Source organism: Mobula hypostoma, chromosome 6, assembly GCF_963921235.1.
Source record: "Mobula hypostoma chromosome 6, sMobHyp1.1, whole genome shotgun sequence".
NCBI classification, from domain to species: Eukaryota; Metazoa; Chordata; class Chondrichthyes; order Myliobatiformes; family Myliobatidae; genus Mobula; species Mobula hypostoma.
In genome coordinates this window covers 70,319,653-70,344,903 of record NC_086102.1, presented here as the reverse complement: position 1 = coordinate 70,344,903, position 25,251 = coordinate 70,319,653, and the positions used below count along the sequence as shown (strand labels likewise).

At 40.6% G+C, this 25,251-nt stretch overlaps 1 protein-coding gene across 1 annotated transcript in view; it reads left to right on the top strand.

Moving 5' to 3' along the window:
- Positions 1-24,997, top strand: part of LOC134348090 (transcription regulator protein BACH1-like) — a 69,977-nt gene extending 44,980 nt beyond the window's left edge. Inside the window, exons 3-5 of the mRNA XM_063050937.1 lie at positions 4,222-5,664; positions 18,418-18,624; positions 19,967-24,997. Of these exons, the coding sequence (XP_062907007.1) occupies positions 4,222-5,664; positions 18,418-18,624; positions 19,967-20,401 (2,085 nt within the window). The 3' untranslated portion in view covers positions 20,402-24,997. The remainder of the gene's footprint in view (positions 1-4,221; positions 5,665-18,417; positions 18,625-19,966) is intronic.
- Positions 24,998-25,251: the final 254 nt, after the last annotated feature.

Here is a 25,251-nt window from a genome sequence, read left to right as displayed (position 1 = left end):
AGGCTTGTGAGGCTTTTCTGATTGTCTCTAATCAGCCCATATTTCTGCAATGCTTATAAATCCTTTCTCGAGGAATCTTCTCCAACAGTTAGCCTACCACTGAAGTAAGGCTCTCTGGTCTATAATTCCCAGGGTCATCCCTACTCCCTTTATTGAGCAATGATATTTGCCACCCTTCAGTCAACTGGTACTACTCCTGTGGCCAGTGAGGAAGCAAAGATCATCTCCACAAGTGCAGCAATCTCTTCCTTTACTTCCCGTGCTAACTGGGAAATACCCCGTCCACCTCCAGGGGCTTACAGTACCTATCCTAATGTTTTTCAAAAGTTCCAATACATCCTCTTTTTTTTAATGTCGATATATTCTAACATATCAGTCTATTTTATTCTCTCTTCACAAACATCAATGTTCCTCTCACTGGTGAATACTGAAGCAAGGTATTCATTAAGGATCTCCCCTACCTCCTCCATCTCTGGGCACAAATTTCCTATTGTATCCATGATCTGTCCTACCCTCACTCTAGTCATCCTTTTGTTCTTCACCTATATGATAGATGCCTTGAGGTTTTCCTTAATCCTACTCACCAAGGATTTCTCATGCCCCTTTCTATCTTTCTCAAGTGTATTCTTAAGATTCTTCCTGGCTATCTTGTAACTTTCTAGAGCACTGTCTGATCTTTTGCTTCCCCCCCTTGACTTAATGTTTCACCTTTCTTGACAACCATGGTTCCCTTACCCCGTCATTCTTTCACTGCCTCAATGGGACAGATCTATCCAGAACCCTATGCAGTGCTCCTTAAACAACATCCAGATTTCTGTTGTTCGTTAGCTGAAGCTTAGTCTAAAATAAAGCTAGAATTTTGGTCAGAGCACAATACATTATTCTAGTGTTATGTTGGATATTTTAAGGCTTTTTGCTCCTTTTGCAGACTTTAATTACAATTTCTTAATGTTTAAAAATGCATTATTGAAATCGATGTTACTGTCACATGTATCATGATACAGTGAGGAGCTTGTCTTGCATCCTGTTCATATAGATCAAGTCGTTACACAGTATTTTGAGATAGAACAAGGTCAAACAATATAATACAGAATAAAATAGCAGCTACAGAGAAAGCACAGTGCAGGTAAACAATATATCATGCAACACACATAAAAGTTGCTGGTGAACGCAGCAGGCCAGGCAGCATCTCTAGGAGGAAGTGCAGTCGATGTTTCAGGCCGAGACCCTTCGTCAGGACTAACTGAAGGAAGAGTGAGTAAGGGATTTGAAAGTTGGAGGGAGAGTTGGAGATCCAAAATGATAGGAGAAGATAGGAGGGGGAGGGATGGAGCCAAGAGCTGGACAGGTGATAGGCAAAAGGGATACGAGAGGATCATGGGACAGGAGGTCTGGGAAGAAAGACAAGTGGGGGGGGGTGGACCCAGAGGATGGGCAAGGGGTATATTCAGAGGGACAGAGGGAGAAAAAGGAGAGTGAGAGAAAGAATGTGTGTATAAAAAAAAGTAACAGATGGGGTACGAGGGGGAGGTGGGGCATTAGCGGAAGTTAGAGAAGTTGATGTTCATGCCATCAGGTTGGAGGCTACCCAGACGGAATATGAGGTGTTGTTCCTCCAACCTGAGTGTGGCTTCATCTTTACAGTAGAGGAGGCCATGGATAGACATATCAGAATGGTAATGGGACGTGGAATTAAAATGTGTGGCCACTGGGAGATCCTGCTTTCTCTGACGGACAGAACGTAGGTGTTCAGCAAAGCGGTCTCCCAGTCTGCGTCGGGTCTCGCCAATATATAAAAGGCCACATCGGGAGTACCGGATGCAGTATATCACCCCAGCCGACTCACGGGTGAAGTGTTGCCTCACCTGGAAGGACTGTTTGGGGCCCTGAATGGTGATAAGTGGGGAAGTGTAAGAGCATGTGTAGCACTTGTTCCGCTTACATGGATAAGTGCCAGGAGGGAGATCAGTTGGGAGGGATGGGGGGGACGAATGGACAAGGGAGTCGCGTGGGGAGCGATCCCTGCGGAATGCGGGGGGGGGGGAGGGAAAGATGTACTTAGTGGTGGGATCCCACTGGAGGTGGCGGAAGTTACGGAGAATAATATGTTGGACCCGGAGGCTGGTGGGGTGGTAGGTGAGGACCAGGGGAACCCTATTCCTAGTGGGGTGGCGGGAGGATGGAGTGAGAGCAGATGTACGTGAAATTGGGGAGATGCATTTAAGAGCAGAGTTGATAGTGGAGGAAGGGAAGTCCCTTTCTTTAAAAAAGGAAGACATCTCCCCCCTCCTAGAATGAAAAGCCTCATCCTGAGAGCAGATGCGGCGGAGACGGAGGAATTGCGAGAAGGGGATAGCGTTTTTGCGAGAGACAGGGTGAGAAGAGGAATAGTCCAGATAGCTGTGAGAGTCAGTAGGCTTATAGTAGACATCAGTGGATAAGCTGTCTCCAGAGACAGAGACAGAAAGATCTAGAAAGGGGTGTCGGAAATGGACCAAGTAAACTTGAGGGCAGGGTGAAAGTTGGAGGCAAAGTTAATAAAGTCAACGAGCTCTGCATGCGTGCAGGAAGCAGCGCCAATGCAGTCGTCGATGTAGCGAAGGAAAAGTGGGTGACAGATACCAGAATAGGCACGGAACATAGATTTTTCCACAAAGCCAACAAAAAGGCAGGCATAGCTAGGACCCATACGGGTGCCCATAACTACACCTTTAGTTTGGAGGAAGTGGGAGGAGCCAAAGGAGAAATTATTAAGAGTAAGGACTAATTCCGCTAGACGGAGCAGAGTGGTGGTAGAGGGGAACTGCTTAGGTCTGGAATCCAAAAAGAAACGTAGAGGTTTGAGACCTTCCTGATGGGGATTGGAAGTATATAGGGACTGGACATCCATGGTGAAAATAAAGCGTTGGGGGCCAGGGAACTTAAAATTATCAAAGTTTAAGAGCGTGAGAAGTGTCACGAACATAGGTAGGAAGGGATTGAACAAGGGGGGGATAAAACCGTGTCGAGGTATGCCGAAACGAGCTCGGTGGGACAGGAGCAAGCTGGGACAATAGGTCGGCCAGGACAGGCAGGTTTGTGGATCTTGGATAGGAGGTAGAAACGGGAAGTGCGAGGTGTGGGAACTATAAGGTTGGTAGCAGTGGATGGGAGATCCCCTGAGTGGATAAAGTCTGTGATGGTGTGGGAGCCAATGGCCTGGTGCTCCTTAGTGAGGTCACAATCGAGGGGTAAATAAGAGGACGTATCCGCGAGTTGTCGCTGTGCCTCGGCAAGGTAGAGGTCAATGTATCATGACGTGTCTTCCATGCTGCTTGGGCCTGATGACGTAATTGAGTATTATTTTCTTTTATATATTGCATATGCTAACCAAATTGGCAGAAAAGGTTGTGTAAATTGATATTATCAAGATATGCATTGTAAGATTTTGGTTTCAACTTCATTAAAATGTTTAACAAAGATACCACATCAATTATAGAAATTATACAGCATTGTGTTACCTGAGTAAATATTTGAAGAATCTAGGTGACCTGTTGAATATCCATGAAAAGCAAACCATAATGATGTAAGCTAAAAGCTAGGGTATTAATACTTGATTTCTTTGAAGCTTGGGAGTGGAAAACTATTGTTTTTTATTCCATAATTACTATATTATGTTCTGTGGAGTAAGACTGCAGTTTTATTTTAGAGGAACTTGTACCTTCGACCTGATGGCAGCAGTGAGAAAAGAGCTTAGCCTGGGTGGTGAGGATCTTTGATGGATACGGCAGTGTTTCATGTAGATGTGCTCAATGGTTGGGAGGGTCTTGATATACCCATGATATACTGGGCCATATCCAGTACCTTTTGTAGTTAATTGTAGTTTTTTTTTAGTTGATTTTGTCATGAATACTTTAAAATTTAGTTACAATAAGACTAATATGCAATAAAGAATTATAGAAGTGTAAGTGTCCTGCTGAAGGGTCTTGGCCTGAAACGTTGACTGTACTCTTTTCCATAGATGCTGCTGGACCTACTGAGTTCCTCCAGCATTTTGTGTGTGTTGCTTGAATTTCCAGCATCTGCAGATTTCCTCTTGTTTGTAGAAGTATGGTATATCTTACTCAATTTATGTCAACAGAAATCTAAATCACTAATGAGCTAATTTTGTTTATGCTTCATCATAATGGGCTTTGTTCAATTTTGTCAAAATATAATTGGCTTTTTTTTTTGCTTTATCAGGTTACAGTTAAAGGTTTTGCACCGCTTCTTCAGTTTGCATACACCGCCAAACTACTTCTGAACAAAGATAATGTGTTGGATGTATGTAGAAGCGTAGAATTTCTTGGAATTCATAACATAGAAAAAACATGTTTTAGTTTTCTTCAAGCAAGGCTATTTGGAAAGTTTAAAGATCATACAGAATATCCAAGAAATGCCTGTTTTATGTCCACTTGTCTGAAAACAAATCTAAAAATCCCTGTTGGTGACAATGAAAATTCTGAGATTGATGATGATGTGGAAGAATTTCTTGAATTTGACAATCTCAAGAGTCCCTGTCCAAAGCTCCGTAAATGCATTGAAGTTAGGGAAATTTGCCCTGATGCTCAACATGAGACAACTGACTCCAAGTATACCTATTTAAAACAGAGTGAATGGGCCAGTTCATTATCTCTTTGTCCTAAGTACCGAAAATTTCAGCTGGCCTGTGGAAAGGAACGAAAGCAATCGTGGAGTAATAATTTGTCATTACCAAATTCTTCATTGGAGCAAATTGAACCTTGTCAAAACCCAACATCGACAGTCGAGTCAGAAGATGCACCTATGCAACAGATTGAAAAGGATCATGTTAGATCATCTATGATGGGTGAGAATGGAATCTATAATGATGAAAATACTGAAGTGAAGAACTCAATGGATATACATTACTCAGTAACACAAAACTTCTTAGCCGAAGAATCAAATGGGTCAGTGCAAAATATTTTGGATACTCAACTAAATTTTACTAAAGAGCATTACAACTTGCCTTGCGCCCAGGCAGAACAACTTGTCCCTGAGACGATGCAGTATGACATCTTGCAGAAGAACAGTGCTGCTGTTGCAAATATTGAAGGAACAACAATTGAAATTGGTCAAGGATTTGATCAGCAAAGTGCTTCAGAAAAAGGAGGGGGAGACTCTGAGAGAAAGTCAGTTATTTTTAGCTCGAGTTGTTCTAAAAGGCAAAGTATCAATACAGTCTGCAGTGGTCAAAACGTTGTGGAAAGAGAAATGGCAGGATTCTGGAGTGAAACTAATGATACAAGGTCTAGCTGTAAGGATGAATCTTTTATTGAAGAGAATGATTGTTCAAAAGAACTCAATGAAGTGAGAATTTCTCTGTGCCCACAGTTTTCTATAGATTCTTGCCAAACCCTTGAAGAAAATCAAAACACTCTACTACTGCACTATACCTCTTCAGCATCACACCTGTCTGGTTCTAACCGGTCTTCAAAGTGCCCATTTAAATATAACACTGTAAGTTCAGTATGTTCTAGCAGCTCAGGTTTAGAGGAGCTTGAAAATGACCAAGGACATCAGCAAGGCAAATATGATGACACCTGTACTACTAATTCAGGAGATGATTTTGGCTCTGAATCAGAGGATGACAGTGAGTCGTGTTCTGCTAGAGAACAAGATTGTGAGGTAAGAAAACTGGTAGCTTTACAGACGTAAAATAAACACAGGATGATGTTTCACTGGAAAAATAATGGGAAAGATCTTGTATTTTGGTTGTCACAGTATAGCAATAAGAAAAAAATGTGCATCTTGCTAAAGTGCTAAAGAATCTAAGATTCAGTGCAATATCTTTTTCTCTAAACTTCGGTTAACACAAAGCCCACGATGGTCATGTGAAAGCTCCCCCTTCTGGATTATAGAAATATATGATTATAAAGGAAGTGCAGTTAAATAAATGAAAAAGATGCTGAATTTCACTGTTCTATTTTCTAATTGTCTTAAGTTTATAAATATTCTTTTGGTTAAATGGCCTTAGACCTTGTTAAATGTCCAGTGATTTTATAGTCCTTTACCGTTTACCTATTTTCTATAATCTTCATCTTGATTCTCTTCTGTCTTTGTTAAGTCTGCTTGTTCCCATAGCTGGAATATTGTGGTCACTACCATGTAATGAATCTCGAAGGTGGTTCAGTAGAATATTAGCAGGGATGTAGAACTTCAGTGACTAGAGAAACTTGTTTCTGCCCCAGAGAAGGTTATGAGAAAATCTGATAAGAGATGTTCAAAACTGTAGAGGAGCTTGAAGGTGGTAAGCAAAAAAACTTTAGGGTAGCCTAAGAGTTGGAAACGAGAAATTGTTTGAAGAGAATATTCAAGTTATTATTTAGAATGTACTGCCTGAAAAAGATGGTGAAAGTAGATTTGATTTTAATTTTCAAAAGTGAATTGGGTTACTAATTAGCCTTGCAATTTATAACTCATTATCAGAAAAGATGAGGAAATAAATGGCTAATTCTTCCTAAGGGAGAGAGCAAGCATGATGGGTTTAAAGGCCTGTCCTGTACTTTATTATTCCAGGTTTCTATCAGAGGCAGCGATCATTAAAGCTATTGTGATCTGTGATTGTCAAATGTTCTGATAGAAGAGGCAGTAATGTTGGGGAGTTAATAACATGGATGAGCACAGGAATAGCTGATGCTGTGTAATTAGGGAGAATAGGTTCAAAATTAGTGTGAGGAAACTGTGTACCAAAGAAAGGAAGCACAGGATGAGGTAAATGGGTTAGCAATAGATTTAATAGTGTGGTAAACAATTTGTTGAGGCAAGGATACAAGGGGAAACTATTGACGACACAGATAAGTTATTATGAAGAGTGAGAAGTAAACATATGATTTTGTAAGTGAGAGAAAATCACATGACTTATTTCTTAATTGAATCATAGACCATAAAACATCAGATCAGAATTGTGTCAATTGGCCCATTGAGTCTGCTCCATCATTTCATTGTGACTGATTTATTACCCCTTTCAGCTCTGTTCTTCTGCCTTATAAGCTTCAGCACCCTTACTAATCAAAACATACCCAATGACATTTTGGAAGGAAACTGAGTAACTGGCGGTGCAGTGCACATTGAAATGCCCTATTTAAGAGTGACCATTAAAAACAATCATGGATGAAAAATACAGGCATTAACGAGGGAAAGATTAATAGGTATGCAGAGAAATTCCAGTGAATAATAGTTAGAATTGTTTTGTGAATGGCTGCAATTATTTGGGCCTGATATATGAATAAACATATATGCTCCAAGAATATTGGCTTATCATTGTTAACACAATTGCAGAGGTGAGGGCTGTCAATTTAGAAAATGTTCAGTGTTCTATAAGAAACCAATGAAAGAAGTAACCAAATAATGGTGAATTGCTTGTAAATTTTGCTGGTGAGAAAGGCTGCGAATTCCATATATCAATGCTGATACTACACTCTCTTTCCTTATGGTTTCCATATTTCCTTGTGAAGATAGTGTAGCAGTTAGCCCGATGCTATTACAGCTTTGGGCATCAGAGTTTGGCATTCAATTCCGGCGTCCACTGTAAGCAAATTTATACGTTCCTTTGGGTGCATCGGTTTCCTCCCACGGTCCAAAGGTATGCTAGTTAGTAGGTTAATAAGACCATAAGACAAAGGAGCAGAATTAGGCCATTTGTCTCATCAAGTCTGCTCCGCCATTCATTCTTTGCTGATCCATTATTTTTCTCCTCCTCAACCCCATTTCCCGGCCTTCACCCAGTAACCTTTGATGCCATGTTCAATCAAGAACCTATTGATCTCTGCCTTAAATACACCCAACAACCTGGCCTCCACAGCTGCACGTGGCAACAAATTCCACAATTTCTCCACCCTCTGGCTAAAGAAATTTCTCTGCACCTCTGTTTTGAATGGATGCCCCTCTATCCTGAGGCTGTGCCTTCTTCTCCGAGAATCTTGCACCATGGGAAACGTCCCTTCCACTTCTACTCTGTCTAGGCCTTTCAACATTCGAAAGGTTTCAATGAGATTTCCCCCCCCTCATCCTTCTAAATTCCAACGAGTACAGGCCCAGAGCCATCAAACATTCCTCGTATGATAACCCATTCATTCCTGGAATCATCCTTGTGAACCTCCTCTTGACCCTGTCCAATGCCAACACATCTCTTCTAAGATGAGGAGCCCAGAACTGTACACAATACTCAAGGTGAGGACTCACCAGTATAAAGCATCATATCCCTGCTCTTGTATTCTAGACCTCTTGAAATGAATTCTAACGTTGCATTTGCCTTCCTTGCCTCTGACTAAGCCAGCAAGCTAACCTTTAGGGTGTTCTGCACAAGGACTCCCAAGTCCCTTTGCATCTCAGATTTTTGGATTTTCTCCCAGGTTAGAAAATAGTCCGCACATTTATTTCTACTACCAAAGTGCATGATCGTGCATTTTCTAACATTGTTTTTCATTTGCCACTTTCTTGCCCATTCTCCTAATCTGTCTTAAGTTCTTCTGCATCCTACCTGTTTCCTCAAAAGTGCCTGCCTCTCTACCAATCTTTGCATCGTCTACAAACTTGGCAACAAAGCTACCTACTTCATCATCTAAATCATTTATATACAACATAAAAAGTGGTCCCAACACCGACCCCTGAGCAACACCACTAGTCACTGACAGCCAACCACATTCCCACTCGCTGCCTCCTACCAATCAACCAATGCTGTAGCCATGTTAGTAGCTTTCCTCTAATACCACGGGCTCTTAACTTGGTAAGCAGCTTCATGTGTACCCTTCTGAAAGTCCAAATATACAACATCTACTGCATCCCCTTTATCTATCGTAATCTCTTCAAAGAATTCCAACAGGTTCGTCAGGCAGGATTTTCCCTAAAGGAAACCATGCTGTCTTTGTCCCATCTTGTCCTGTGTCACCAAGTACTCCATCACCTCAACTTTAATAATTGACTCTTAACATCTTCCCAGCCACTGAGGTCAGGCTAACTGGCCTATAATTTCCTTTCTGCTGCCTTCCTCCTTTCTTAAAGAGTAGAGTGACATTTGCAATTTTCCAGTCCTCTGGCACCATGCCAGAGTCCAATGATTTTTGAAAGATCATTTCTAATGCTGCCACAATCTCTACTGCTACCTCGTTCAGAACCCTAGGGTGCAGTTCATCTGGTCTGGGTGACTTAAGTACTTTTAGGTCTTTCAGCTTTTCGAGCACCTTCTCCCTTGTAATAGTAACTGCACCCACTTCTCTTCCTTCACGTGCTACAACATCTGGCACACTGTAAGTGTCTTCCACAGTGAAGACCGATGCAAAATACTCATTTAGTTCATCTGCCATCTCCTTGTCCCCGTTATTATTTTTCCTGCATCACTTTTCTAGTGGTCCTATATCCACTTTCATCTCTTTTTTTAAATACTTAAAAAAAAGCTTTTACTATCCACTTTGATACTATTTGCTAGCTTGCTTTCATAATTCATCTTTTCCCTTCTAATGATGATCTTAGTTGCTCTCTTGTAGGTTTTTAAAAAATTACCGATCTTTTATCTTCCCCCACTAATTCTTGCTTTGTTGTATGCGCGCCCTTTTGTTTTTACATTAGCTTTGGCTTCCCTTGTCAACCTCAGTTGTACTATTTTGCCATTTGAGTTTGGAATACACATGTCCTGCACCACCTTCATTTTCTGCAGAGACGTATGCCATTGCTGCGCTGCTGACATCCCTGCCAGCAGCTCCTTCCAACTTACTTTGGCCAACTCCTTTCTCATACCACTGTAATTTCCCTTACTCCACTGAAATACTGCTATGTCAGACTTTACTTTCTCTCTATCAAATTTCAAGTTGAACTCACTGGTTCCTTAGGGTTCTTTTACCTTAAGCTCCCTAATCGCCTCTGGTTCACTACATAACACCCAATCCAGTACAGCTGATCCCCAAGTAGGTTCAACGACAAACTGCGCTAAAAAGCTATCTCTTAGGCAGATCCATTACCAACCTGATTTTCCCAATCAACCTGCATGTTAAATTTCTCATGACTATCAACACATTGCCCTTTTGACACGCCTTTTCTGTTTCCTGCTGTAATCTGTAGTCCACCTCCCAGCCACTTTTGGGAGGCCTGTATATAACTGCCATCAGCAACCTTTTACCCTTGCAGTTTCTTAACTCAACCCACAAGGATTCAGTATCTTCTGATCCTGTGTCACATCTTTCTACTGATTTGATGCCATTCTTTACCAGTAGAGCCATGCCACCCCCTCGGCCTAGCTTCCTATCCCTCTGATACAAAGTGTAACCTTGGACATTCAGCTCCCAACTACAATCATCCTTCAGTCACAATTCAGTGATGGCCACAACATCATACCTGGCAATCTGTAATAGTGCAACAAGATCTTCCACCTTATTTCTTATATTCCGTGCATTGAGATACAACACCTTGAGTACCGTATTTGCTACCATTTTTGATTTTGCATCCCTAATGTACTGATACTCACCCTGTTGGCTGTGACTATGTCCCATCACCTGCCTGCCCTTCATGATATCTGACTGCACGCTATCTTTACTTTTTTTTTTACCATCGTCCTATCCTGAGTCCCATCATTTCGGTTCTCACCCGCCGCAAGTGGTCATTGTAAATTGTCCTGTGATTAGGCTAGGGTTAAATCGGTGGGTCACAGGGCCATGTAGCTCAAAAGGCCAGAGGGGCCTGTTCCATGCAGTATCTCCAAATAAATAAACGTCGGTCTATCTAATCTATGCTGACTTGCAGATCAATCCTTTTCTTTGCTAACTTTCCCCGTAATCTGTTCTCCCTGCACCCTTATTAACTTTGTTTGTACCTACTCACTAGCATCAATTTAGAGTTGCCAGATAATCTACTGACCTGATATGGAAGGAAGCCAGAGTAAATCCACATGGTCACAGGGTGAAAGAGCAGCTCCACACATACAGCACTGGAGATCAGGAGTAAATGTGTCATTAGAGCTGAAACAGCAGCTCTTCTCTATAAGTAGTTGTACACCTTTGATGGCAGGTGACCAGAGATGCTGGAATCTTTCCAGACACCCTGTGATATTCTTTTATCTAAGCTAAGATTGACACATGTATAGGTCAGAATGGTAAGATTCCCGTGATGGTCTCTGTTTTGGAATATTCTTGTCATTCCTAGTAAATCGGACACAGAGGCACAGATGCTTCCCAACTTGCAAAGATTAGTAGTCAATTAAGGTTGCTCACTCAAGTCTGTTTATCCCATTGCTGCTGCAGTTATTTGATTTAAATTAGTTTGTCAGTTAGTTGATGTCCCCATGAAATACTGGGTTTCTAGATATCAAGATTGGGTGGAGACCAGCTATCAGCGGAAGCCAGAGTCATGCTATATTGCTGTAGATTTTTTTTATTCAAGACAACTGTCAAATAAAGCTTAAAACCAAAAGCATTAAGCCAATTATTTCTCTGTGCTGAGAAATGATTCATTTTGTTTTGTAACACCATAATCATGCTAAAATAGAGAAGGCTTGAAATGGCTCTGGCAGCTCAAACATCCATAACGTGATGAAATCCAGTAGCATCAGAGTATGTAACCTCATTGCACTGTATCTCTCACTATCACCATTATCAAGTTAGAGACTCGACTTTGATGGAATAAGTGCAGGAAGGCTTACTTGCAGCATTCTTCCTCCCTTTTAAAAAAAAATTGTGCTGCCAACCTGCTTCATCTTGGGACTATGTATTTACAAATTGGCATGAAAAATATGAAATAGTTGAAGCTGTATAATCCCACAGCCAATAGATCAGGCCAAAGTTCTGAGTCTGATCACATTTAGTTGTGAATGTTGGTGGACAGTTAAAGGGCTGATGGCAGAGACGAAGTTTTAAGAACGTAAGCAACTTTTGATCAGAGGGACTCCAGTACAATCTTCCGCTAAGATGCTTGGACACAGTAGCTTCTGTGTGGCTAACTAAAGGTGTTGTTGTTTTTTTAGAACATATTTGTTGTGATAGAAAGAACCTGCTAGACATTAAGAACTTGGAGTACTGAAAGGTCTACCCCATTAGTGAGATGAGGTCAAAGCTCTGCAATCCCACCACTTGAATAATGGTGGGCTCTTGAGCACTAAATGTACGTGGGGGTTTTAATTGCATCCTTATTTACTGTGGAACCCAAAATACAAGAAACCTGTCTCTACCCGATTTTGATATCTAGAAACTGATGTGAGTATTGAATACAACAAGAGCAGACAACATCCCAGTTGTTTAACAGAAAGCCTGCACTTCAGAAGTAGCTGTGCCTCAAGCCAAATTTGCCCTGGTGTGTCTTATAGACAAAGTAGTTCAATTCCACTCGTGCTGATTGCCACCCAGTCATTCCTGTAATCTGTTTTGGGTTTTGCCAGCATCATTAGTTCTCAAACTTCATCATAGATTTGCTCCAAAATAAGCCACAGAGTTGAGAGGAATGTGACCTTCATTTGATTGAGTGTGCCATCAGGGAGCCCTGGTGAAACTGAAGTTAGTGGGTATTAAGAAAAAGCACCCCTATATCACACATAGGGTGAGTCATTTCAGCCACAGATTCTCAGGGTAGGCTCAATCTTCTTCAGCCGATTTATTAATAACTGTTCCATTGTAAAGTCAGAAAAAGATGTTTGCAATGTTTGATTCTATTAGTAATTGCTCATCAAATGAACGAATCAATCTCTGAGACAACTTTAAGATCTTGTTTGATAAATAGATAATAACAATACAAAAGTACCAACCAGTGACCATCCAGAGAAAGGCAAAGTAACCATGTATTCTTGATATACATTGGTAATACCACTACCGACTCCATCAACAACATCCTGGTGGATCCTAGTTCTCAATTAGCAACATAGAGTCTTTCTGTGCAAGATCAGGTCAGAGTCCTGTGGCAAGTCTTTCACCTTCATGCTCCCAAGGCCTTTCTACTATTTACAAGGCACAGATGTGAGGATCACTAGCGAATTCAGACACAGGAACCACAGAGACTTCATTAATTCAAACAAAGCTAGTTTTTTAAACGTAAATTAACTTGAAAAACTAACAAGAGGACAGGCAAATTAAACAGAATATTGATAAACATAGAAAACCTATAGCACATTGCAGATCCTTCAGCCCACAAAGCTGTGCCAAACATGTCCTTACCTTAGAAATTACCTAGGATTACCCGTAGCCCTCTATTTTTCGAAGCTCCATGTACCTATCCAGGGGTCTCTTAAAAGACCCTATCGTATCTGCCTCCATTACCATTGCTGGCAGCCCATTCCACGCACTCACCACTTTCTGCGTAAAAAAAAAACACAAAGACACCCAAAACAACTTACCACTGACATCTCCTCTGTACCTATTTCCAAGCACCTTAAAACTGTGCCTTCTCATGCTAGCCATTTCAGCCCTGGGAAAAAGCCTCTGACAATCCATATGATCAATGCCTCTCATCATCTTATACACCTCTATCAGGTCACCTCTCATCCTCCATCAACCTATTCTCATAAGGCATGCTCCCCAATCTGAGCAACATCCTTGTAAATCTCCTCTGCACCCTTCCTATGTTTTCCACATCCTCCCTGTAGTGAGGCGACCAGAACTGAGCACAGTACTCCAAGTCGAGTCTGACCAGGGTCCTATATAGCTACAACATTACCTCTCAGCTCCTAAACTCAATTCCACAATTGATGAAGGCCAATGCACTGTATGCCTTCTTAACCACAGAGTCGACCTGCGCAGCAGCTTTGAGCGCCCTCTGGACTCAAGTCTCTAGAGTTGAACGCAAGACCTCCTGAAGCATGGACACGGACCCCAAGATCCCTCTGATCCTCCACACTGCCATTAATACTATATTCTGCCATCATATTTGACCTGCCAAAATGAACCTCTTCACACTTATCTGGGTTGAACTCCATCTGCCACTTCTCAGCCCAGTTTTGCATCCTATCAATGTCCCGCTGTAACCTCTGACAGCCCTCCACACTATCCACAACACCCCCATCCTTTGTCATCAGCAAATTTACTAACCCATTCCTCCACTTCCTCATCCAGGTCATTTATAAAAATCACAAAGAGTAGGGGTCCCAGAACAAATCCCTGAGACACACCACTGGTCACTGACCTTCACGCAGAATATGACCCTTCTACAACCATTCTTTGCCTTCTGTGGGCAAGCCAGTTCTGGATCCACAAAACAATGTCCCTTGGATCCCATCCCTCCTTACTTTCTCAATAAGCCTTGCATGGGGTACCTTATCAAATGCCTTGCTGAAATCCATATACACTACATCTATGACTCTACCTTCATCAATGTGTTTAATCACATCCTCAAAAAATTCAATCAGGCTTGTAAGGCATGACCTGCCTTTGGTAAAGCCATGCTATCTATTCCTAATCATATTATGCCTCTCCAAATGTTCATAAATCCTGCCTCTCAGGATCTTCTCCATCGACTTACCAACCACTGAAGTAAGACTCACTGGTCTATAATTTCCTGGGCTATCTCTACTCCCTTTCTTGAATAAGGGAACAAAATCCGCAACCCTCCAATCGTCCGGAACCTCTCCTGTCCCCATTGATGATGCAAAGATCATTGCCAGAGGCTCAGCAATCTCCTTCCTCGCCTCCCACAGTAGCCTGGGGTACATCTTGTCTGGTCCGGGTGATTTATCCAACTTGATGCTTTCCAAAAGCTTCAGCAAATCCTTTTGCATAATATCTACATGCTCAAGCTTTCTAGTCCGCTGTAAGTCATCCCTGCAATCACCAGATCCTTTTCCATAGTGAATACTGAAGCAAAGTACTCATTCAGTACTTCTGCCATCTCCTCTGGTTCCATACACACTTTTTCACTGTCACACTTGATTGCCTATTCTCTCATGTCTTATCCTCTTGCTCTTTGCATACTTGTAGAATGCTTTGGGGTTTTCCTTAATCCTGTCCTCCAAGGCCTTCTCATGGCCCCTTCTGGCTCTCGTAATTTCATTCTTGAGCTCCTTCCTGCTAGCCTTATAATCTTATAGATATCTATCATTACCTAGGTTTTTTGAACCTTTCATAAGCTTTTCTTTTCTTCTTCACTAGATTTACAACAGCCTTTGTACAACACGGTTCCTGTACCCTACCATCCTTTCCCTGTCTCATTGGAACATACCTATGCAGAATGTCATGCAAATATCCCCTGGACATTTGCCACTTTTCTTCTGTACATTTCCCTGAGAACATCTGTTTCCAATTTATGTTTCCAAGTTCCTGCCTGATAGCCTCAAACTTCCCCTTACTCCAATTAAACGCTTTCCTAACTTATTTGTCCCTATCCCTCTCCAATGCTATGGTAAAGGAGATAGAATTGTGATCACTATCTTCAAAATGCTCTCCCACTGAGAGATCTGACACCTGACCAGGTTCATTTCCCAATACCAGATCAAGTACAGCCTCTCCTCTGCAGGCTTATCTACATATTGTGTCAAGAAACCTTCCTGTATGCACCTAACAAATTCCAGCCCATCTGAATTCCTCGCTCTAGGGAGATGCCAATCAATATTTGGGAAATTAAAATCTCCCACCATGACAACCCTGTTATTTTACACCTTTCCAGAATCTGTCTCCCTATTTGTTCCTCGAGGTCCCTGTTACTATTGGGTGGTCTATAATAAACACCCAGAAGAGTTATTGACCCCTTCCTGTTCCTAACTTCCACTCACGAGACTCCGTAGACAATCCCTTCATGACGTCCTCCTTTTCTGCAGCTGTGACACCATCTCTGATCAACAGTTCCAAGCCCCCACCTCTTTTGCCTCCCTCCCTGTCCTTTCTGAAACATTTAAAGCCTGGCACTTGAAGTAATCATTCCTGCCCCTGAGCTATCCAAGTGTCTGTAATGGCCACAACATCATGAGCTCCAAGTACTGATCCATGCTCTAAGCTCATCTGCTTTGTTCCCCCCCCATCCCCACCCCCACCCCCACCCAGCAATTCTAGTTTAAGCTCTCTTCAATCGCCTTAGCAAACCTCACTGCCAGGATATCGGCCCCCCCCCTGGGATTCAAGTGCCACCTGTCCTTTTTGTCACACCTGCCCCAAAAGAGGTCCCAATGATCCAGAAATCTAAATCCCTTCCTCCCCTGCATCAATCCCTCAGCCCCGCATTTATCCTTCACCTTATTCTATTCCTAAACTCACTGTTACGTGGCACAGGCAGTAATTCCAAGATTACTACCTTTGTGGTCCTGCTTCTCAACTTCCTTCCGCGGGGTTCTGAGTTGGATGATCAGCCATGATCATACTGAATGGCAGTGCAGGCTCGAAGGGCCGAATGGCCTACTCCTGCACCTATTTTCTATGTTTCTAACTCCCTGTAGTCTGTTTTCAGGACCTCCTCCCTTTTCCTACCTATGTTGTTGGTACCAGTATATGCCACAACCTCTGGCTGAAACGAAATCACTGAGGGTGCAGGGAAGAACCTGGTCAGAGTTTCAACCAACAAGGAACCACAAAGACCCAACAGAGAGAGGTTGCATGCTCCTCTGAAATACAACCTGGAGCAAGTAGGAATTCTGGATATTGAAAATTACATGCTAATTAAATTATCCCAAATTAAAGAAAGTTATAAATACAAAGAGCTTAACATTCTCCCCATTATCCCCAATAAGACACCTGCAAAATAAAGTGAAAAATCAGGACTAGTGCAAAGACAGTTAGACATAAATGATAATCAATCCAAGGACAAAACACACGTACAAAGTGACATTGAGGGTGGGGTGGGGCAAGTCCACATACTAACTGACCAAAAAAAGAAATCATTTTTAAAAACAACCCCCCCTGGTTGTGACAACAGATCAGGAGCGTGATGGAAACTGATTCACTTGTCACTGATAAGTGCAGCTCCAACAATACTCTAGCTTTATGCTATTGTGATGCTACATCCTGCTAGAACTGGACCTGATTTATTAACCTAAGCACTTTAATTTCCTCCACCACTGGTGCATTGCATTTGTGTCCTGAGCAATCTACACTACATTTTCTTGTTTGCGCTTTGACCACATCTCCTAAGCCTACCAGGGGGAACAAAGACATTTGGAATATCACCACCTGCAGGTTCCCCTCCAGGTTATAATATCTAGAGCAACACACACAAAATGGTGGAGAAATTCAGCAGGTTAGAGAGCATCTATGGAAATGAATAGTCAACGTTTTGTGCCAACACCCCTCATCAGGACTGGAAGGAAGGGGGAGGATGCCAGAGTAAGAAGGTGGGAGTGAGAGGAGAACAAGTTAGGAGGTGATAGGTGAAGCCAGGTGGGTGGGTGATGGGTCATGAAGAGGAGAAGCTGGGAATTGTTGAGGCAAAAGGCTGGAAAAGAAGGAATCTGATGAGAGAAGAGTGGACCATGGGAGAAATGGAAGGAGGGGGGGCACCAGGGGGAGGTGATAGGTGAAGGTAAGACACCAGCATGGGGAAATGAAGGAGATGGAAGGGGAAGGAGAAAAAATTAACAGAAGTGGGTGAAATTGATGTATATGCCATTAGGTTGGAGGCTATCTAGATGGAATATGAGGTATTGCTCCTCCAGCCTGAGAGTGGCCTCATCAAGGCAGGAGGAAGCCATGGTCTGGCATGTCGGAGGGGGCATGGGGATAGAAATTGAAGTGGTTAGTCAACAGGAAATTCTGCTTTTTGCGGATGGACTGAGGTGCTCGACAAAGCGCTCCCCTGATCTGCGTTGGATTTCACCAAGAGCACCGACACCGTAGACGATCCCGACAGTTTCACATGTGAAGTATTCCCACACCTGTAAGGACTGTTTGGAGCTCTGAGTGGAGATGAGGGCAGAGGTGAATGGGCAGGTGTAGCACTTCTGCTGCTTGCAGTGATAAATGCCAGAAGGGAGATTAGTGGGGAAGCACAAATGGAGAAGGGAATCTCAAAGGGAGCGATCCCTGCGGAAGGTGGAGAGTGGGAGTGGGAAGTAAAGTTGTGTTTGGTAGTAGGGTCCTTCTGGAAAATGGTGGAAGTTGCAGAGAATGATGTGTAGGGTACTGAATATTTTACCTTTATCATCGCTTGGGTTAAATCCTGGAGTGAGCTACAGCCCTTCTGTTAAAATCACTGCAGTGGCTCAAGAAAGTAGCTCATCACTCCTCAAAGACATTTACTGTGAGTCAATAATTGTTGGCGCTGCCAGTAATGTCCACATCCTGATAAATTATTAAGCAATTCTTGCAGTTATTTGCTGATCTGAACAAATTTACTTTCCAATAAATCTCTGCTGAAAATTCTGATCAATTTCTCAGGTTTGTGTATTTGAACAAATAATGCAAAATGCATTCTCTGTATGATTTTTTAGATGCATTCATTTATCATGCAATTTCCTCCTACTTTTAATTATAAATGTTGGGTTCCTTCCAGGTGAAACTACCATTTCCTGTTGAAAGAATTACCCTGTTATCCAGAAATGATTTTCAAACAATGCTGAAGCTGCATAAACTGAATCCAGAGCAATTGGATTATATCCATGATATACGACGTCGTAGTAAAAACAGAATTGCAGCTCAACGATGTCGAAAACGGAAACTTGATTGCATTCAGAACTTGGAATGTGAAATACACACATTGGTAGGTTTAAAGAAAATGGGTTTTGTAGATTTTTTGCATGCTCTTTTGTGTGTGCTTAGTGGTGAGTAAGTTGGATACTGTAATATTTGACATGCCATTATTATAAGACCATAATAATTTGGAAAATATCTTGAGGTTCTAGTAACCTTTTATGAATTTGAATCTGGTACACTATAATTTCATTCACAACAGGGGATGATTGAACCGTGTGAGCTCAAGTAGCAAATCTGAACAGTGTTTGGCTGTGGATTGATAATTTCACAAGTAACATCCATGTGACCATTCCAAATAAGATGGTGTAACTGTCTCCTAATGATCAGCAACATTATCACTATTAAATTGCCTAATATCAACATTCTGTTAATTTCCATAGTTAAAAAGTTAGCTTGCTCAGCTGCACAGTTATAGTAACTACAATGGCATATCAGAGCTAGGAATTCCATGGTGATCTTGACTCCTCCCACCCCCACACCCCTTCGTCCATTATAGAAAAAATAATCTGTTATTCTGTTACTCATAAGAGACAAGAGTGAGGTAAAACACTCTTTATTTGCCAGGGTGAGTGCACTACCAACAATACTTGGCAATTGAAATCATCCAGAGTAAACCAGGGTTGCTTGAGTGGTATTCAGTCAACCAATGTAAGTGCTTCCTCTGTCACCAACAACTACAATGGTTGCAGTCTTTGTCCTTTGTAAGGTGCACTGTAGCAGTTCATTGTTGTTTCTTCTCATCTCCCACCTGCACCAGCTGAAAGGCAACGGGACCTGTGGGCTGAGGGACCTGTACCCTACTGTAGTGTTCTGTGTCCTAAGATCCTCATGGAGGTGGTACCATGACTAAGTTGGGTAACATTGTGACTTAGAAACATATTACTGTCCTTTCATTAGTAAGTGTCAAAATCTTGTAACTCTACATAACAGCACTGGGGAGTACTGCAATGGATCACAAAACAACTCCCCATTACCTTGAGAACAGCCAAAGCTGAACAGTAATTTTTGGCTGTAGAGTAAAATAAAATGATAGAATCATAGCTTCCTTCTATGTGCTAGTACTCCTTGTGAAGCAAGGCAACAAATCAGATTTTTATTTCATTCTCTTTTGCATGTTATTGAATATGTTCCACCATCCTTTAATTAGTCATTGTAAAATAATGTTTCTAGATGTCCTTTCTGGTTCATCAATGTAATGCTTTTTATAAAAGATTCCCATGGTTCATTATCCATTTTGTGCTTTAATTCTTAACCAAATGCAAAAGAATTAAGTAACTAAAATTCTGTCTGTGCACAAGTGCTACAATATATAGTTATTAAAACATGTAACTTTCTTCTTTCCTATATAGCTTTGTGAAAAGGAGAAGTTGCTGGAAGAGAAGGGCCAATTAAAGCTGTCTATGGGTGAAACCTGGAGTAATTTAACAGGCCTCTGTAAGCAGATATGTAAAGAAGCAGCCCTGACCCCTGAACAAATTCAGACACTAGCGAAGTACTCCTCCCCAGAATGCCCTCTTTCAGTGCTGAACACCCAAAGAAGTCATGGCTCCATCACTCATACAAATCTGATTAATGCACATCCAGGATATTCCAAGGGTTTAAAGGGTATGGCATGTATTGGTGAGCAAGGCTCTGGTCAACAGCTTCGAGAAAAAACTTTGAATATTCCCAGCAGTCCACGAGAAGGGATTACAGCAGATTCATCTAAAACTGAACAGTGCAGCCAAAATGTAATGACTGATTTCTGTCAAGAAATGATAGACAAGTGTACCACAGATGAGTAATCATGCTGTATTTTACAATTTCAATAGGAACTAGTACACTTTATAGAGCTCAAAATTCATCTACAAGAGCCATGAAGTACAGTTGATACAGAAGAGCAATGCAAATCTTATGCATTTGATCTACATGGACTAGAAACTGCGATGTGTTTTATAATGTTCCTTTTGAATTTATAGTACATGTTATTACATGTGAAATTTACGCAAGTTTCAAAAACTTGAGGGGAAGGACTTGTATTGGAGCAATCCATAAATTCCACTCAGCATCTCAATAACTTAAACATTTCACTAAATTTTAAACACCCTTCATCAGACATTGGGTTGCTATGTCTGTTCTTTGCATGTTTACGTGATGAGATACCTTTTCATTCTCAACACTTTAGAATCTGTCTTTTCAATTTTTCAAAAAAACAGTGCCATGTCCTCTTTGAGGTATTGTACAAGTCCATGAACGTGAAGTTTTGCATTAGTGAAGTTTTATAACTAAACACTAATTTGTTTCCTGAGCGTTGCACATATGCTCAAGCACTATTCAAGGGCTTTCTTTTGCCAAGTTAAATCAAATCTTTCACAACACAGCGAATTCCTAATATGTGTAAATGTATATTGCAAATAAAGTCAATCCTTGATCCTTCACACAATATAGAATATTGTGATAGTGGATAGATTGTTCTTCTAAAGAGACAGCACCATAGGTTAAGTGTCTTCTATATTCAGAGATGATGTTTTTCCTCAGTAGTCATATCTTTGAAATTTTGACCCATTAAGTTCATTTTACCTGATCAGTGCAGGATCCTGTGTGCCCTTTTGTCAGCATTCTTTTGTGGATTGAGTAGCATTAATGTATTTACTACTATGAAACTTTAAAAATTAGCAAGTTGGGAACATCATGCATTGCATCTAACTTAATTTGTTAATCTTTGGTTTAATTATAGCAAGTAATTATAGACTATCTTTTTTATTCTCTGGAAATCATGGAAACAGAATCAATACTTTCTAATATTTGGTGCAGAAAGGGTCAAAACAAAGCTCTGACCATGTCTTCAAGCAGATTTGTGTTATATTCATGGCCTGGAAAAGATGAGAATATGATTGAGGTGATAGCTTCTTCCCGGTATCTCTTAACGCTATCTCAACCCATTCTCAAAAGGGGTCTATAATTATGGGTTGGTGGTGGTGTTTATATATACATTCAATGGCCACTTTATTAGGTACAGGAGCGGAACCCAATGTGGTCTTCTGCTGTAGCTCATTCACTTCAGGGTTTAACGTGTTGTGCATTCAGAGATGCTCTTCTGCATCCGCTGTTACAGCGTGTCGTTATTTGAGTTACTGTCTCCTTCCTGTCAGCTTGAAGCAGTCTAGCCATTCTCCTCTGACCTTTCTCATTAACAAAGCATTTTTGCTCACAGAACTGTCGTTTACTGGATGTTTTTTAATTATCCCACCATTCTCTTTGAACTCTAGAGACTGTTGTGCGTGAAAATCACAGATCAGCAGTTTGAGATACTCAAACCATCCTGTCAGACAGCATCAATCATTCCATGGTCAAAGTCACATGGATGACTTTTCGTCCCTGTTTTGATGTTTGGTCTGAATAACAAATGTACCTCTTGACCATGTCTATTTTGATGTTTGGTCTGAACAACAACTGCACCTCTTGACCATGTCTGCATGCTTTTATGCATTGAGTTGCTGCTACATGATTGGCTGATAAGGTATTTGAATTAACAAACAGGTGTACTTAAAGTGGCCACCGAGTGTGTGTGTGTACACAATAAGTATGTGTGTGTGTAGATTTATAGTTCTTATTATGTATTGCAATATACTGCTGCCACAAAACAACAAACTTCATGACATAAGCCAATGATGTAAAAACTGATTTTGATTCTGCCCCCTAGTCCTGGACTCCCCCATGATAGGAAACATCCTCTCCGTGTCCACTCTATCTAGGCTTCAATGAGATAACCCCTCATTCTTCTAAATTCTGGCAAATACAGATCCAGTCAGTGTGGGACTCTACAGCCACAACAGACGCTGCTCTAACACAGACTGAAGCAAGACTTTCCAGGGGCAGATCCATGGTCTCACGAGACTAACGGATGCCACCATACAGATCCAGTGCCATCAAACGCTCCTCATATGTTAACCCTTTTATACCTGGCATCTTTCTTGTGAACCTCCTCTGGACCCTTTCCCATGCCAACATATCCTTTCTTAGATAAGGAGCCTTTTTCATAATAAAGTCTTCCTCTTCACACCAGAAACATTTCCAGTCCAGTCCAGATCTGTTTCGTGGAAAGTAATCCCAGATCCTTGGATTTGTTTTTAGGCATGCACTTTTTTAAAAACTTGAAATATTTCAAAAGAGGGTAAAAATATCAGAGCATTATCAAATGTACACCTGGATAATTTCTGGGTTTTATAGGGCAGCCATGGAAATCCCTTATCGTGTAGAACTCTACATTCGTTCAGAAAAGACATTAACCAATAATATTTACTGCAGTAGTACAATAGAACAATAATTACTGAGTGGCTTAAGTTAATTGAAATAAGATGCCTTTATCAATATTACTTGAAAGTGAATCATTAAATATTTTATGCCTGGTTTAATTGTGCTGCTCCTAACCATACAATCTGCAAATTATTGACAAACTCTGTATCATTGTCTTACTGTATGATAAAGTTAACTATTTGGTTTCTGTGTACAGCAGTCCTTTAGGAAAATTTCCCTATATTTTTCCCCATGCATCAGAAGCCATTTATTCTAGCCAATATCTTGACTACCTCAGTGTTGAAGGAATACATCAAAAGAGGCAATGGTATAACATTCTACCCAAATGTCTCTCAGTACTTCTCCTAGGGACAATCAAGCTTCAAGTTGCATACCTTTCTTATTGAACATGATTGATCATAAATCACCACCATGGGTGAAAGAAAAATAAAGAGTTGCTTATTAGGGCAGCAGTGTTATTTTATTTTCAGTGGACCACCTAGCTCAGCATTATTGTCAGGGATTATCTAACATATTAACAGTATTCTTATTTTTCTTTATTGTTGCCCTATAAGGAACAATGTAGGATGACAATTTTTTAAAAATGTAAGATGCTTTTGAGATTCAATTCAATTATAGGCAAACAGTAATGCCTCCAATATAATTTGCGAATATCTATCTGAGTGATCCTTTAAAGTTAGGTTGGCATTGGTATATGTATTTGGATACAGGAAGCCTGTATTTGGAGGATGGAATTAATCAGAAAGGTATGGAAATAGAAACAATTTGAAGCGTTTAAAGATGTTTTTATATTTCTTGGGAGTACAGTAGAGGGCGTCTGAGATCAATTCCGAATTAAAGTTAATACTCTTAAAATTCAGGGTGTATTAAAAGAAAATTAAATGCAAATACAAAAATTTGTCTATCAGTTATCTCCGAAGGCTAACTTTCCTTAATTTATCTTGAACCACCTCCTCTTTCAAAACCAAGATATTGAAACAAAGAATTCTCATTTGTATCAGCTCAGGTAAAACAATTTATTGCCCTTTAAGAATTTCTTGAATTATCAATCTATTTTGTTATTGTGGCTTTTCCATTAAATACTAATGCTCTCAGTTAACTTGCTGTTCGATAATGGGCAGATGATGTAAATTCTGAAGATTTATTGACCTACCTACGGGGCACATTAAACAGTGAAAAGAAACAGGACTTTTTGAATCAAATGTAGCTTGTATATTTTTTTACGATATTTTTGTTCACTGCAGTGTTGTAGTTTTATACCACATATCTCATGTTTATATAATGGATTATAATAAAAGCTGCCTCAGAAGGCAATAGATGTGCTTATTTTTGGTAGACTGAGCCTTCAAAGGCATTATCAAAATTTGTATACTCTTAAGGAACAAGCATATTGAAATAGTCCAGGAAATTGTAATTCACTGCAGGGATATGGGCTGCATGATTGAAATCAAGTGTGTTCAACTTTCAACCTCACTAAATATGCAGTTTATCAAATTTACTGGCTCAAGCATTCTGTTTCTGCAGAATCTAATTTCTCTGTGAGATCTACAAATCAGTGCAGAATTTCTCCACAACTTTGATAATCCACCTTTTCTATTAATCAAAAGTACAAAGTTTTTGCGTTTCTGATGTGCAATTTTATAAAAATATTTACAGAAATGTATACTAAAATCCTTTTTTAAAAAATTGTAAGCATGTTGCTGTGATTAATAATACTCCTTTGAAGCACTAATGGAAGATTAGCACAGTGATTGTCTAATGTCTGGTCCACTTATTCATATTCAGATTCTGTTTATGATTGATGTGTTGAATTAACCTCAAATATTTCATTATCTCTAATCTTATGTTTTTTTGACATTGTACAGTTGTATTGTAACTAAATATCCACTGCCATTCTGTTTTTTTTTGTATTGTTCAAACTTTAAGATACAACAGTAATTGTTTGGTATGTTCTAGCTTTACTGAATATACTTGTTTGAATTTTTAACAGACTTTACAAAAAGTGTAAATATTAAAATGTGGTACAGTTGTTCATCTCAAAATGTCGTTTGTAAATCTGAAGCCTTCAGACTATGTATTAGCCAAGCAATTAGCTTAATGCCTTACAGTGCTATCTGTAAGACTGGAGTTTAATAGAAACATAGAAAACCTACAGCACAATACAGGCCCTTCAGCACACAAAGCTGTGCCGAACATGTCCTTACCTTAGAAATTACCTAGGGTTACCCATAGCCCTCTATTTTTTCTGAGCTCTATGTATCTGTCCAGGAGTCTCTTAAAAGACCCTATCATATCCGCCTCCACCACCGTTGCCAGCAGCCCATTCCACGCACTCACC